The 12,069-nt window shown below is 46.4% G+C and overlaps 1 protein-coding gene across 3 annotated transcripts in view; it reads right to left on the bottom strand.

Annotated features, from left to right (window-relative positions):
- Positions 1 to 406: 406 nt before the first annotated feature.
- Positions 407 to 12,069, bottom strand: part of IRX5 (iroquois homeobox 5) — a 29,315-nt gene continuing 17,652 nt past the window's right edge. For 2 of the 3 annotated variants that reach the window (XM_083513690.1, XM_083513688.1), the window contains exon 4: positions 407 to 935. In XM_083513690.1, coding sequence (XP_083369816.1) covers positions 901 to 935 — 35 coding nt within the window. In that variant the 3' untranslated portion in view covers positions 407 to 900. Of the gene's footprint in view, positions 936 to 7,881; positions 8,361 to 12,069 lie in introns of those variants that run through there. The other variant, XM_083513689.1, reaches the window with a different exon arrangement.

Here is a 12,069-nt window from a genome sequence, read left to right on the forward strand (position 1 = left end):
TAAGGAACCTATGTAACTAACTCAAGTATTTGGCCACTGAATGTGGGCTGAAGGAAATGTGTTGGTTAAGGCAGCCCAAAAGAGGAGTGATTTATGATTACCGCAAATTGATAAGCACTCATATCAATGTGACGGTAAAACACATTACGTTGTTTTAGCCCCAAGATGGGGAGTCTATGGTCCTCCAGATCTTGCTGGACTATCACCCATCAACCATGAACACTGGCCATGCTGGCTGAGGCTGATGGGAGCTGAAGTCCAACAACATCTGGAGGGCCACAGGTTCCTCATCATTGCTTCAGCCAGTACTACAAATTCAAAACAGTCTCTTGTTTACTGATGCAGGCAGTTCAATTTTAATAGTATGTAATATTCCAAAACCAAAGAGAAAGCACAGACCAACTCAAAAGGTTATATATTTTATTGTACTTTTAAAGCATATGGTTTATGGTGAGCGTCTCTGTTTGGCTATACACTCCTGAATTCACCACCGATTCTTGCAAGAGGTTTCTGGAGGTTTTCTAGTCTTCAGCATAAGGTGGGCAGCTGATGCATCTAGTCAAAGGAGGAGAGTGGTGTGTGTGTGTGTTTTCTTGTTTTTGTTTTGCAAGCATCACCTTGGAGTTTATTGTCATCATTTTTTGCTGTACTGGAATGAAGACCTTTCAAAACTTACAGACATGCCAACTTGACAGACCAAGCTCTTCCTCCAAGTTTTGCAATGGTTCGATGCCAGGATTAAAATACTTACAACCACAGAAGGGCTCACTTCTTCTTCTCCAGATCAGTGTATGAGAGGAGTGTATGAGAAGAGAGGAGACTGACTCTGTCTCCAGTTGGTCACACTACCTTTAAAAAGATGACTTGGGAGTGAGGGATTCCGGCCAACCACTTGCTGGTTCAGTGCTCAGTGCCTTGTGCAGCTGGGTGTCCACCTAAAAAAGGGACATTCTTTGACAAATTAATGAAGCAAAGTTTCCTGGAGATAATGGAAAGGGCATCCCATGACAGTATTGCCTGAGGCGTTATGACAATGGACCTCAGAAAGATTGGATCTACCAATCATCTCCAGCCATTCTCCCATGTCCTTAGAGGCTTCCTCCCCTTGGGGAGTAGGCTTCCAAACCCATTGTTCTCCTTTATGCCAGGGTCAACATCAGGGGTCAATGTTACCAGGTAGCAGCCAAACCCTAAAGGGAGCACCGTGCCCAACCTCACCCCACCCTGAGTTGCAACTCTTCTTCCCTGCTGTCATTCCTGATTCATTCTTCCTTAACAAGAGAATAAACAGTTTCAGGAAAAAGAAGAATGGAGCAGCAATTTCTGCTCACCGTCCCAGGGAAGGCTGGTTCCCTAGGGGGGATGGGACACTGCTCTGTAGTAATCTCAGTCTGCCCTCATCCAGCCCTTGCCTGTCTCCCTTCTTATATACAGTCAGTCCAGAGGGTGGCTCTGGTTGTCATTTTCCTCCTCCTCAGTCTCTGTGTTGTCCTTGCAAAAGGACAAAATTAGAATTAGTTGGCTCTGCTGGTCTTGACTCTGGCTCCACCTACTGTTGGCCTCCTGCCTTATGCCCTACCAATTCTAACAGACACCAGGCACCACTGCACTGCTCCCTCTACTTCCAGGCAATGGTGTGAATTGGGTAAGTGACTGGGTGCGGTGTGGTGTAGCTAAGTGAATAGGTAGCACACGAATAGCAAGAGTTGGGGCTGCAACCTAGTGTGGCCTTGTTGGCTGATATGAAATACTCATTGGGAAAACAGGACTTTGGTCACATACTCCTATCCCTTGGTGCTTTGTTACATCTGCCTTCAGGCCTGCGTCAAAGAGTGAAGGAGGAAGAGGGAGGGAGGGGCACTGATCCATGCCAGGGGGGTGAACCCAGAGGGGAGGCATGCAGCCAGGGCCTCATCCAAGGGCGCCTTCCCGTCTAGGGCCCAGCCCTCATCAATCCAATATTTAGGGCAGAGGTGCCCAGGATTTTGTGACATCTAAGAAGACCGCTTTGTGAAAATGGTGGTCTTGCCAAAAGAATTCCATTTCTACCTTTGCCTCTTTCATTATAGCAACAATCGAGCGCTTTGGCCGGTTCCTTTATGAAAGTTTAAAATTGGTTTGTCCACTCCTCTCTCTTTTTCTCCACCCCCCCTTCCCCTCTTGCTTCTCACACCTTATCTGGTTTCTGCATTCTTTGCTTCTTCAGTAGTCAAAGTGATTGAAAACTGAGCAGACCACCCTTCCCCACAGCCACTTGTCTTCACATTTCTCATTTACCACCCAATCAAACGGGCCTTTTGTGGATTGCCATTCCCTGTCGTTGCCTCTGTTACATGCAAGGTATTCTTCAGGTCAGGCAGGTTAAAAGGGGGGGGGGAGAGAGAGAGAGACTCCAGGAAAGGAGATCCACTTCGGCCTAGCTCTCTGCAGCCACATCGCTGCTGGAACCAACCGCCCAATAGAGGAAAGATATACTACCCCTATTTGATGAGCAACGGGCCAATAAATTCATTAATCATCATTTTATGCCTCATCAAACACTTCCCAAGTTCCTCCATGGGAGTTATACAAATTAGCGGGTGAAAAGGCAGTAATTTTAGTTTTGCTAGGTAAGTGCTTTCTGATTGCCTTCCTCAACAATGCTCCCCTTGACAAGCTAATAAATCAGGCCTTTTGGAACCTTCCTGCAAACAATGACTTCACATAGTTTTTGCCGCTGGTTTTTGGCTGGAAAGAGCCAAAGAGGATGATCTGAAGACCAGAAACATTGGGCTTTATTGCCAAGTGAAAGCTTTATTTGTGAAGAAAAGAGGTAAAAATGAAAAGGGAGGCTGAGGGTTAAGGAGGGATGGGAGAATTCATTTTTATTTTTTTATTGAGCATCACTGATGGAAGAGAGAGACATTTCAAGTGGTAATGATGACACTGGACCATATATAATAAGGACCAGTTCCAGGAACAGAAACACAGAGAGCTACCTTATTCCAGATCAGGCTGCCATTAGTACATCCAGCTTAGTAAAGAACAGTAGCTCTCTAGAGTCTCAAATCTTTTTCTGTGTCTAGGTAAGCACCATACATTTAAAACACCCCCCCCAAAAAAAAAAAAAAATCATGGGAACTAAAGTTTACCCCTCACAGAGCTACAATTATCAGCACTCTAGGTGCTGTTCCTAGGATTCTTTAGTGGGCGATATGCTTTAAATGTATTTCAAATGTGCTGTGGGTACACAAACTCAGACAGAGATCTTTCTTACTGCCTCCTATCTGATTCTCCTAACTGGAGATTGCAGATTATAAAAAGCTTGGACATGTAAAACCTGTGTGGATGTATCTTAGCATGTATTCTGCAACCGGGTTCATTTGCAGTGTGCATGGCACACCTCAGTTTTATCCTATGTGTTTGCAGGGCTGCCCAGTGCACTCCTTCTGCTGATATCTGAAGCTGCCAACACTAACCACAATCCATAGGTATCCTGCAGTTTCTTGAGAAAGCTTACTTTTGGATGTGCGTCACCTCAAAGCAGCTACCATTCAGTTTGAAAATGCAAGTTGAGGTGTGCATGTCTTAGACATCCATTGAGCATGTGCAGATGAGAGCTGCATTGAAGAGTTTGGAGGGAATGTTGCAGGGATGGGAGAACATGTAAAAATGTGACTTCAAAATGGGTGGGCAGGGGGGAGAGACACCTCACAACATTTCAAGCTGCCAGTGTGTACCTAACCACAGTTTGTTTCTAGGTTGCATAAGGTTGATCTGTATTAGCCTAGTATTAAATTGCCCCAAAGCAGTGTCTTTTAAGAACGTTCATTGCAATTAATTTTACATGCCGCATAATGACTGTTGGGAGGGATGGGTCACATGTAACCAGAAATACAGGAGGATGAGCTTTTCCTATGTTCTCTTTAAAAAGATGTTCTGTCTGCGAAAAAAGCACCTTGTCTCTACCAGCTAGTCAATGCCAGGAATCCATAGGCCAGTGCTCTGTCCCAGGAGGGCGCTGCTGATATTCTGCCCTTCCACTCTGGCTCTTTGCTAGGCCTACACGCTTAGGCTTCTGCCACTTCCCTGCCTTCCTTGCCCCCCCCCCGCCCCCCACCCACTTGAAATCACTGGGAACCACTCATCAGTGATCTGTGCTTTCTGAATTGCAGCCTTCATCTCATTCCAGGGGCTCAGCAGCAAAGGAGGAAGGGATGGCAATGCAACCAATCTCTCTTTGCCGCAGCACTTTGAAATATACACACTGTTAGCCGGGTGGACAGGTGAGGGGCAGTTACATAAATCTAGAGGCTGCTATTGTCAGAAGTAACGGATTACCAGGGAAAGTCGTAATAGAGACTGTATTTAATCTGTGACCAATTGATTGCTCCAGTGTTTCAGGTATTTGTAGTGTAGGTTTAGATTTGTTGGGTGGTTTTACAGAAAGCCTCTGGGGTGTGCTGTCTTATCTTTTTCCCCCTAAATTGCTGCCTTTGACAGTATCATCCCTTTTTGGGGGGGTGGGGGGGTGGAATAGAAGAAACTTGGCCGTAAATCACTGTACTAATCAGCTGTCACCAGCCAACATGCATACATTGGCATTCAGCCGGCAAAATTTGTTTTGGAGAGGCCTTTAGCAACAGAAACCATGTTTGTATCAATAACCATCTGTTAGCTTTTCCTGCATAAGTATGTACAACACAGAAAGGAACAAGGCAAAAAGACGGAAAGGGAGAGAACTGGGAAGGGGGAGAGAAGAGAGAGTATTAATTACCTGTTTTAGGGGGGTGGAAACCTCTAGAAAGGTATACATTAAGTGCCCAGAGCTTGGATTCTCTACGAAATAAAGCTGCAGTGTGCTCATTTTCGCTTCCTAGACAGTCCCACTGGCTGATGTCAAAGGGGATTTATGAGAAAATGTATTTACGTAGGGAGCTAGCCAATGCATGCTTCAAGAGCTTCTGCGATTTCTCTCCCCCCCCCCCCGCCTCCAATGGGGCATTCAAGGAAGATTAACCCAAGAATTTGGATCGGATGGAACGCTCGGCAGAACGTCTAAGTGGAACGTTCGGGGAGAGAAAGTAAAATCGCTCTACGTGCAGGTTTACTGGGAAGAAAGGCCCGCTGTGCTCAGCCAGACGGACTCCCTTACTCTGTTTAGGATGGCAGCCTTAGAAATGGGGTTCCCCGGTTCTCTATCTCTGAAATCCGCTCGTTCTAATAAACAGGGACGAGGGAGAGAGATTAAAATAGGCTAGAGGACTGCTTTCTCTGCAGCAGTCTAGACCCGAGGTGTAACTTAAGTACGGTGCGCCTCCTCTTCTCTCGGTTAATTTTCCTTCCTCGCATGACTGCGTGCTTCTGGAAATAACTTGGCAAACGGGGAGCCGTTTATCTATTTTATCACGGGACCTGATCCAATTAAATAAGTGCACATTTAAATTTGTATCCATCAAGACAAGAGCAAAGAGGGGGAAAGGCGGCGGCGGCGGCGGCGGCGCTAGGGTGTTTGTACAAACAAATGTCCCTTGCCGAAAAGAGGGGGGGAAATAGCCCCATAACTTCTAATAACCCTGCTTGGTTCTGCTTCTCTTTTACTCGGTGGATCCACCAAGAAAGTCAGGGCGGTTGGGGGACAAAAGAGCTACCCAAAAAAGTTTTTGGTTTGCCGTGTGTGTGTGTGTGTGTTTTCTTTTTTGGGGGGAGAGGTGTTATGGGGCACGAAATATCAAAATTCTTTGCAAGCGAATAAATCAACAGCCGAGAATGCCTTCCTTAGCAGCCCACGTCTGAGTCCCGGATCCCAGCTTCTGAATACAAGCTGGAACACGAAACTAATTATAACAGTTGAGTAAGTGGGTGGCTGGAATGGGGAGGCGTTTCTGTTACAAGTACCACTTTTATTAGAGGAGGGCTGCGCTTTAGCACCGGGGTTAGTCACAGTTCAAGAACAGCTTTGCAAACAGCAGAAAAATACATGCATCGTTCTTTTGGGGTGTTCGTGGAGGGCACTGCTCGGCTCTCCCTTCCTTAACTTGAGTTTAATAATTGTTCAGATTCTTCAAATCCCTTGCTCAGAACCATTGCGGTCCCATAGACTGTAAAAAGAGGTTTCGACCATCGTCCCAGAACCAGAAAGTCGCCACATTCCATAATGTAGGTGAGCACACAGGAACGACAACCGTGGGCCTTTACTCAACCCACATTGAATAAAGTTAGGGTTTGAGTATATTGAGTGGCATGTGGGGGGCGGGGTTGGGGGGCGTTAGAACTATGCGTGAAACGATCTACCGGGTGTATATCCCTTTTTCTTCCGTGGATTCAGGCTGGATCTCAGCAGTAAAGAAGAAGAGCGCAGCAGCGCGATCCTATTCTTAAATACTGTAATAGTTGGCGTGATGAACCCGCATAGCTAGGGTGGCCAGGCACTTCAGACTCGGCTTCAAGTTCCATGGAGGTGAGAGAGGCTTACTTTCACGAAAGTGGGCATTGGATTCAGGGCCGGGCTGACGCGGAACAACAAATGACCCCTCTCCAAGCATGCGTGCGCGCGCGCACATGCACACGCACCACGCACCAATGTACTGAGCATTTTATATCCAACAAAATTATACTCAGCGCATACCCATTGAAAATAATGGTCTCGACCAACTTAGGTCCATTCATTTCCGTGAGCGTAGCTTATATACAATTCATCTTGCTTTATACTAGCGAGGGGTGGAGTGGGGATCCTACGTTTCATTGGCAATGAAGCAATACTAACTTAAATAAGGCCTGCAGAAAACCATACAGGGCTTTCGACGTTTCCTTGGAAGTTTTTTTAAAAATGATATTTTTAATGAAACAACAATAATAAATTAAATAATTAACTAACTGCTTGCCCTTTCATGACACTCAATATCAGCTGTCGGAGGCAGATGCCTCACTCTGCCTAATATTAGAGCTGGAACTGACATATTGTAGTTTTGATATAAATAAATAAAAGTGTGTGTTTTTTTTATCATAATAAAAAGCAGAATCTGAAATAAGCAACAGGTGTACAATCAGGAAGCCACCATATTCTTCCACCCATTTCCCCTTCCTCAGTATTTATGGAGGGCTGCCAGGAGCGCCGAGACTGATACTTAACCTCCTCAAAATGCACTTGCTTTGAAGCGAGGTCGACTGATGTCGTCGGAGCTGGTGCCTGGGTGTATGTAAGAAGCCTGCGGTTTCTAGTTGGGTGGGGCTTGTCTTCACAGAAACCGAGAGGATATTATGACATCCTCGCTTTTGTGATTTTATTTTAGGGATGCGTACGACGCTCTTCACTATTAAACAAGTTCCTGGGGTGGCTTACGATAAAGTGATTTAATCATATAGAATACTGTATGTTTTCTGTTGATATGGCGTGCGTGAGTGGCACCCGGAAGCCCGTCCTATTGAGCTAGGTGAGACCTACTTCCGAATTAACATTCGTAGGGAGGTGTGATGTCACTGTGAGAGGGGGGGGGTGCTTTCACAATCCGTCCTATATAAACCAGGGGAAATGGCAGTACTTGGATTTTTAACAGGGGCTTTTAAATCAGACAGAGGCGTCTGGTTGTCTAAACTGTGGGTTTATGCTGGGGGAGAGGACTTTTCACCAATCCTCAGTGCATGGGCGTGGCCAGGATTTATGTTGTGGGGGGCAGGCTTCATGTTAGGGGGAAAGGCTCTCTGTTTGGGGGGCAGATCCTCAGTAGGTTAAGCATTTTTATTGATTTACCTGGTATGGGGGGGCAGCGGCCCCCTGCCCCCCCCCCTTGGCTACGCGCATGCTTCAATGATAATTGTGTTGCAGTGATGCAATGTTGGACATGTTAGACATGGAATGAGTTAATTCGTCGAATTAAATTGTTTTTAAAAGCCAAAATAACAGAGGATCTTAAAAGTATTTAATCAAAGTGTACAGCCCTCCTTATTGCCACAATGTAGACTTTACACTGAAGGTAAACCTCTCAGAAATTGAAGTAAATTCGGGATCCTCTGCTTAGGTCTAGCTCTTGACTTCTTAGACACACACACACGGGGGGAAAATCACCAACATTGTTTGTCTCATCTTGAATTAGTTAGCTTGTCCAATTTGCCAGTTCTGTGCCAAGGCAAGGGAATGCATTCAGGGAAAAGAAATAAATAGCAAAAAAAAAAAAAAGACCATTGAGAAAGTGGGCTCTCCGCCGTTTCACTTCACGATGCCTTGTTCTGCGCTCTCCTCTTTTCAATCAGCTTTAGCGGGCAGGGTGGGTGGGTATTTCTGTGGTAGCTCTGCAGGGCCTGGGGTCGGGGTGTTCAGTGTCCCTGGTTGCAGAGAAGCACGGGGAGGATCTGCCCTCAAGGCGCGCGTTCCTGTTGCTTCTCTGCATGAACAACAAAGAGACAATCTTGGGGCGCTCGAAAGCACAAGGATGAGTCAAATGCTGCTTGTTATTTTAAAGGAGTCTTAAAGGAAACCTTGTCGATTGTAAATACTTTTAAATCACAGAGTTCGGGTGGAGGGAGAACCGTGTGCCGCCTCTTTCAGAACCCTGTGTTAGACTGTCAACTGCAAAACTTATTAATAGACGGTATCTGGCTGGAGGTGAAGATTGTATCACCACGGTGCGGTGTGTGTCTCCCCCCTCAAACCTCTCTGCCCCGCCTCCAGTTGCCCAACAGCTGCAGGAATCATACGCCGATTCTTCTGTCCCAAGAGTTTGCCCTGAGGGGCATGTGGGTTTCTTGGTTTATTTAAAAGCTTAGCTACTGGAGTTATTTAAGGAAAGGCTATAATTGACCACCTATTTTACTCCGCTCGCTATCTGTGGCGCTGTCAAAAGAGAGGAGGGGGCATTTTTGATGCCGTGCCCTTGGACACGTGGGTAAGTTTGTCTTAGGAGTGCAACCCTGTGATCTGAACTATGGGGGGGCTAGCCTTATTTACTCAGACGTACGCCCCAGTGTGTTTAACGGGACTTAATTCCAGGAAAGTTTGCACAGGATCTCAGCCTTAAGTTTGTTCTGCAAGAGGGTCTTATTTAATAGGGAAACGTGGCCTCTGGTTTCCAGAGGAATGGCTTCGGCTCACTTCCCAATGAACCAAACTTGGATTTCTCAAACTGCCCTCGCTGCACTTTTCACGACAGCTGCTTATAGACTGTAAGCTCCGTGCGGACAGGGACCTGCTGCTTATTTGTCGCGAAGTATCCCGTGCACTGATATGTTACCAGGGAGAGGAGCTGCTCGACAGAAGGAGAAGGAGCCCTAATTTGGCATCCTGGTGGCTATCGCCTTTCTATGGATCCTTTTCTCTTTTAGCTATCAGTATGTTGCCAGAGACACATCAGGCTTATATTGGAAAACAGAAGTGCCATCTAGGCAAGTTTATAATTTTCTCAGTCTCGCCACTGCTTTACAGTGATTGGCCTTTCTAGCAGGGTTGTCGCAAGGGCTGCGGAGAACACCTATGCAGAATGTTTTGAAGCACCCCATAGCTACAATCCTCTATATACATAACACACATCTACTTGTGAGGGAGGCCCATTGAATACAGCGGCATTTACTCCCGAGACCTATACAGGATTCATTTGCAAGTCGCTATAAATAGAGAGAGAGAGCTAAAGGAAAGTTCTCCCTGCGCTGATTGCAGAAGGAAAACATTTAAATCAGCATACGCTGAATTAATCAATGGGACTTAAAACTGCTTTACAAACTTTGGCTGGATCGTGTCCTAAATATTATTTTTCTCATCAAAATGCACCCTTAGGCTCAGTAAATCGCTACAACTGCTTTGTGGATAGGGCTATACAGCTCTCTTTCAGCTATGTCCACCAACCCAGAGCGCCTGCTAGAGCAAGCATATAGAACTCAAAGATACCGTATAGATAGCTAGCAAAAAAAATCTCCCCAATCCACGGTTGGCCAAAACCTTATTAAGACCAATAAAAAAGGTCACAAAATTGTGGCAAGGTTCCGCGTTCTCCAAGTATCTTCGCTAGGCAAGATGTTACACAAAATGTCTCAAAAGAGTAACCTCCTGCAGATGGCGGAAACTTGCGACTTCTTTTGTGTCCATGCCTTAGCTTAGCAAGAAAGTTGTTCCACAACTCAAGGTTTTGAACTCGTTTACTGTAGGTTCCCGCAAAGGAGTGCGTTTAAGATTGCAGCCTTAAGAGCTCAATGCCAATTCTTGGTAATCTACGACTCCTATAGATGGTTGTTTTACAAATGACAACCCAGCTCTTTCCCGGCCAGCTCCCCTTCTTTCTCTCTGAGTAAGGCCGCGGCTGTCTCTTAAGAGCAGCTACGCTCTAAAAGTCCGTTTCTTTCCCATCAGAAAGACTGGCCTTCTTGTCAGGGACCCGATCCAGTTCAATCTCATTCATTTTCTCGAGGGGCGTGGGGAGAGGCTTAAGTACCACTCTGCAACTGAAATACCTGTGTTTTATCAACCTGTGATAGTACTTCACTTACTTGATATACACGGTGCCCAGAATTATTAAGGGCAGGAGATGAGTGGAAATTCTATCTAGTTAATGTGACTTATTTTAACATCCCCCATATGCGCGCGCGCGCGCGCACACACACACACACACACACACACAGAGAGAGAGAGAGAGAGAGAGAGAGAGAGAGAGAGAGAGAGAGACGCGCGGGGGGAGGCATGTTAAAATAAATCATATTAATCATATATATGTCTCTGTGTGAAAATGTATGTGTGGTTAACATACGAAGTTTCCCTACACTGCTACAAGCGTTCTTTCTTTCTTTCTTTCTTTCTTTCTTTCTTTCTTTCTTTCTTTCTTTCTTTCCAAACCAATCGTTCTTTGGTTTTCACCAATCTCCCCCTCCCCGCATCTTGTAGAGGTAAGGAGGCTGCAGGAATGCGAGTCTACAATCAGCCATCTGTCAGTTACAAGTGGCTTTTTCTTTTTTTGGTCGTGAGGAGAGGGCCGAACGCTAGGATACGCTTTCGTGGCGCTGGGGGGGGGGGGAGAGAGAGAATGGAGGAGGGGGAAGCAGCAGCCTGCCCGCAGACTTTCCCTTCTTCCTGCGGGTCTGTCTCCGAACAACTCCACTCCAAAGGAAACAGCTGGGCTGCATTGCTCGCACCCAAAATTAATTAAGAGCTCCGTTCGTGGGGATTTGATGATTCAATAAAAACCCAGACTCTCATATTCTCCTCTGTGGCTGCAATGATCCACTTCACTTTCTCTCTCTCTCTCTCTCTCTCTCTCTCTCTCTCTCTCTCTTTTTACTGGGGGGAGATATATGTCCCTAGATAGGACGGACCGGCCTCTTCCCCTCCCCACAAGCGAAGAGGGGAGGGTGTTTCCAGATTGTCTCTAATGCTCACACTAATTCAAAATTGCCACTTGTTTGCAAGGTTCGGGGAGGGAGGGACGCTCCCTCTCCCTTTTCAAAATGATCGTGATGAGGAACTAGAAAGTGGCGGTGGGGGGATTGCCAGTGCTGTCAAGAATTAACGTACTGGTCGTTTGGAAAAGCAGCTGGTTTGGGGGGTTTTTTTGGGGGGGGAGGCGGAGGGGTCTGTGTGTGAGACGGTCTAGCGCCTTGCCAAGTCCAGATGGCCTAATACTCTAAGCAGGTCACGTAAAAAAAAAGGAGCGGGGAGGAGGGGGAGAGAAGTGGTTGGTTAGGGGAGGTCATGGCTATCGCTTTACACGTCGTGAGCCGAATTCGATTCGGCTCTAGGGACCCCAGGTTTTGACGGGCGAGAGTGAGGCTGCGCGGGGGGTGGGGGAGTTTCTCTCGCGGTTAGTTAATTCGAAGCAAAAGAATGTCTGGCTGCAGCCTGTGCAACAAAAACCACAATTAACAACAACGCCCACTTGTTTTGTTAATTTCTTTAAAAGCAAACAAAACTTTGCTCCCTCCCCAGCGATTTCAGTTTGCAGCCCCCGTCTCAAGCGAGAAGAGGACTTTCCCGAGTTTTTCTCACAGCCTAGAAGGCTCCGGGTGGAATAGAAACTCTACCTCGTTAACCCAAGGGGGACTTTGGGGGGGGCAGGGAGCTCACTTTAGTTGCCCAGTAACTTCCGAGGATGGAAAACTGTGCCCCAGATTATT

Source organism: Podarcis liolepis (genome assembly GCF_965112155.1).
Source record: "Podarcis liolepis genome assembly, chromosome: 7".
Lineage (NCBI taxonomy): Eukaryota > Metazoa > Chordata > Lepidosauria > Squamata > Lacertidae > Podarcis > Podarcis liolepis.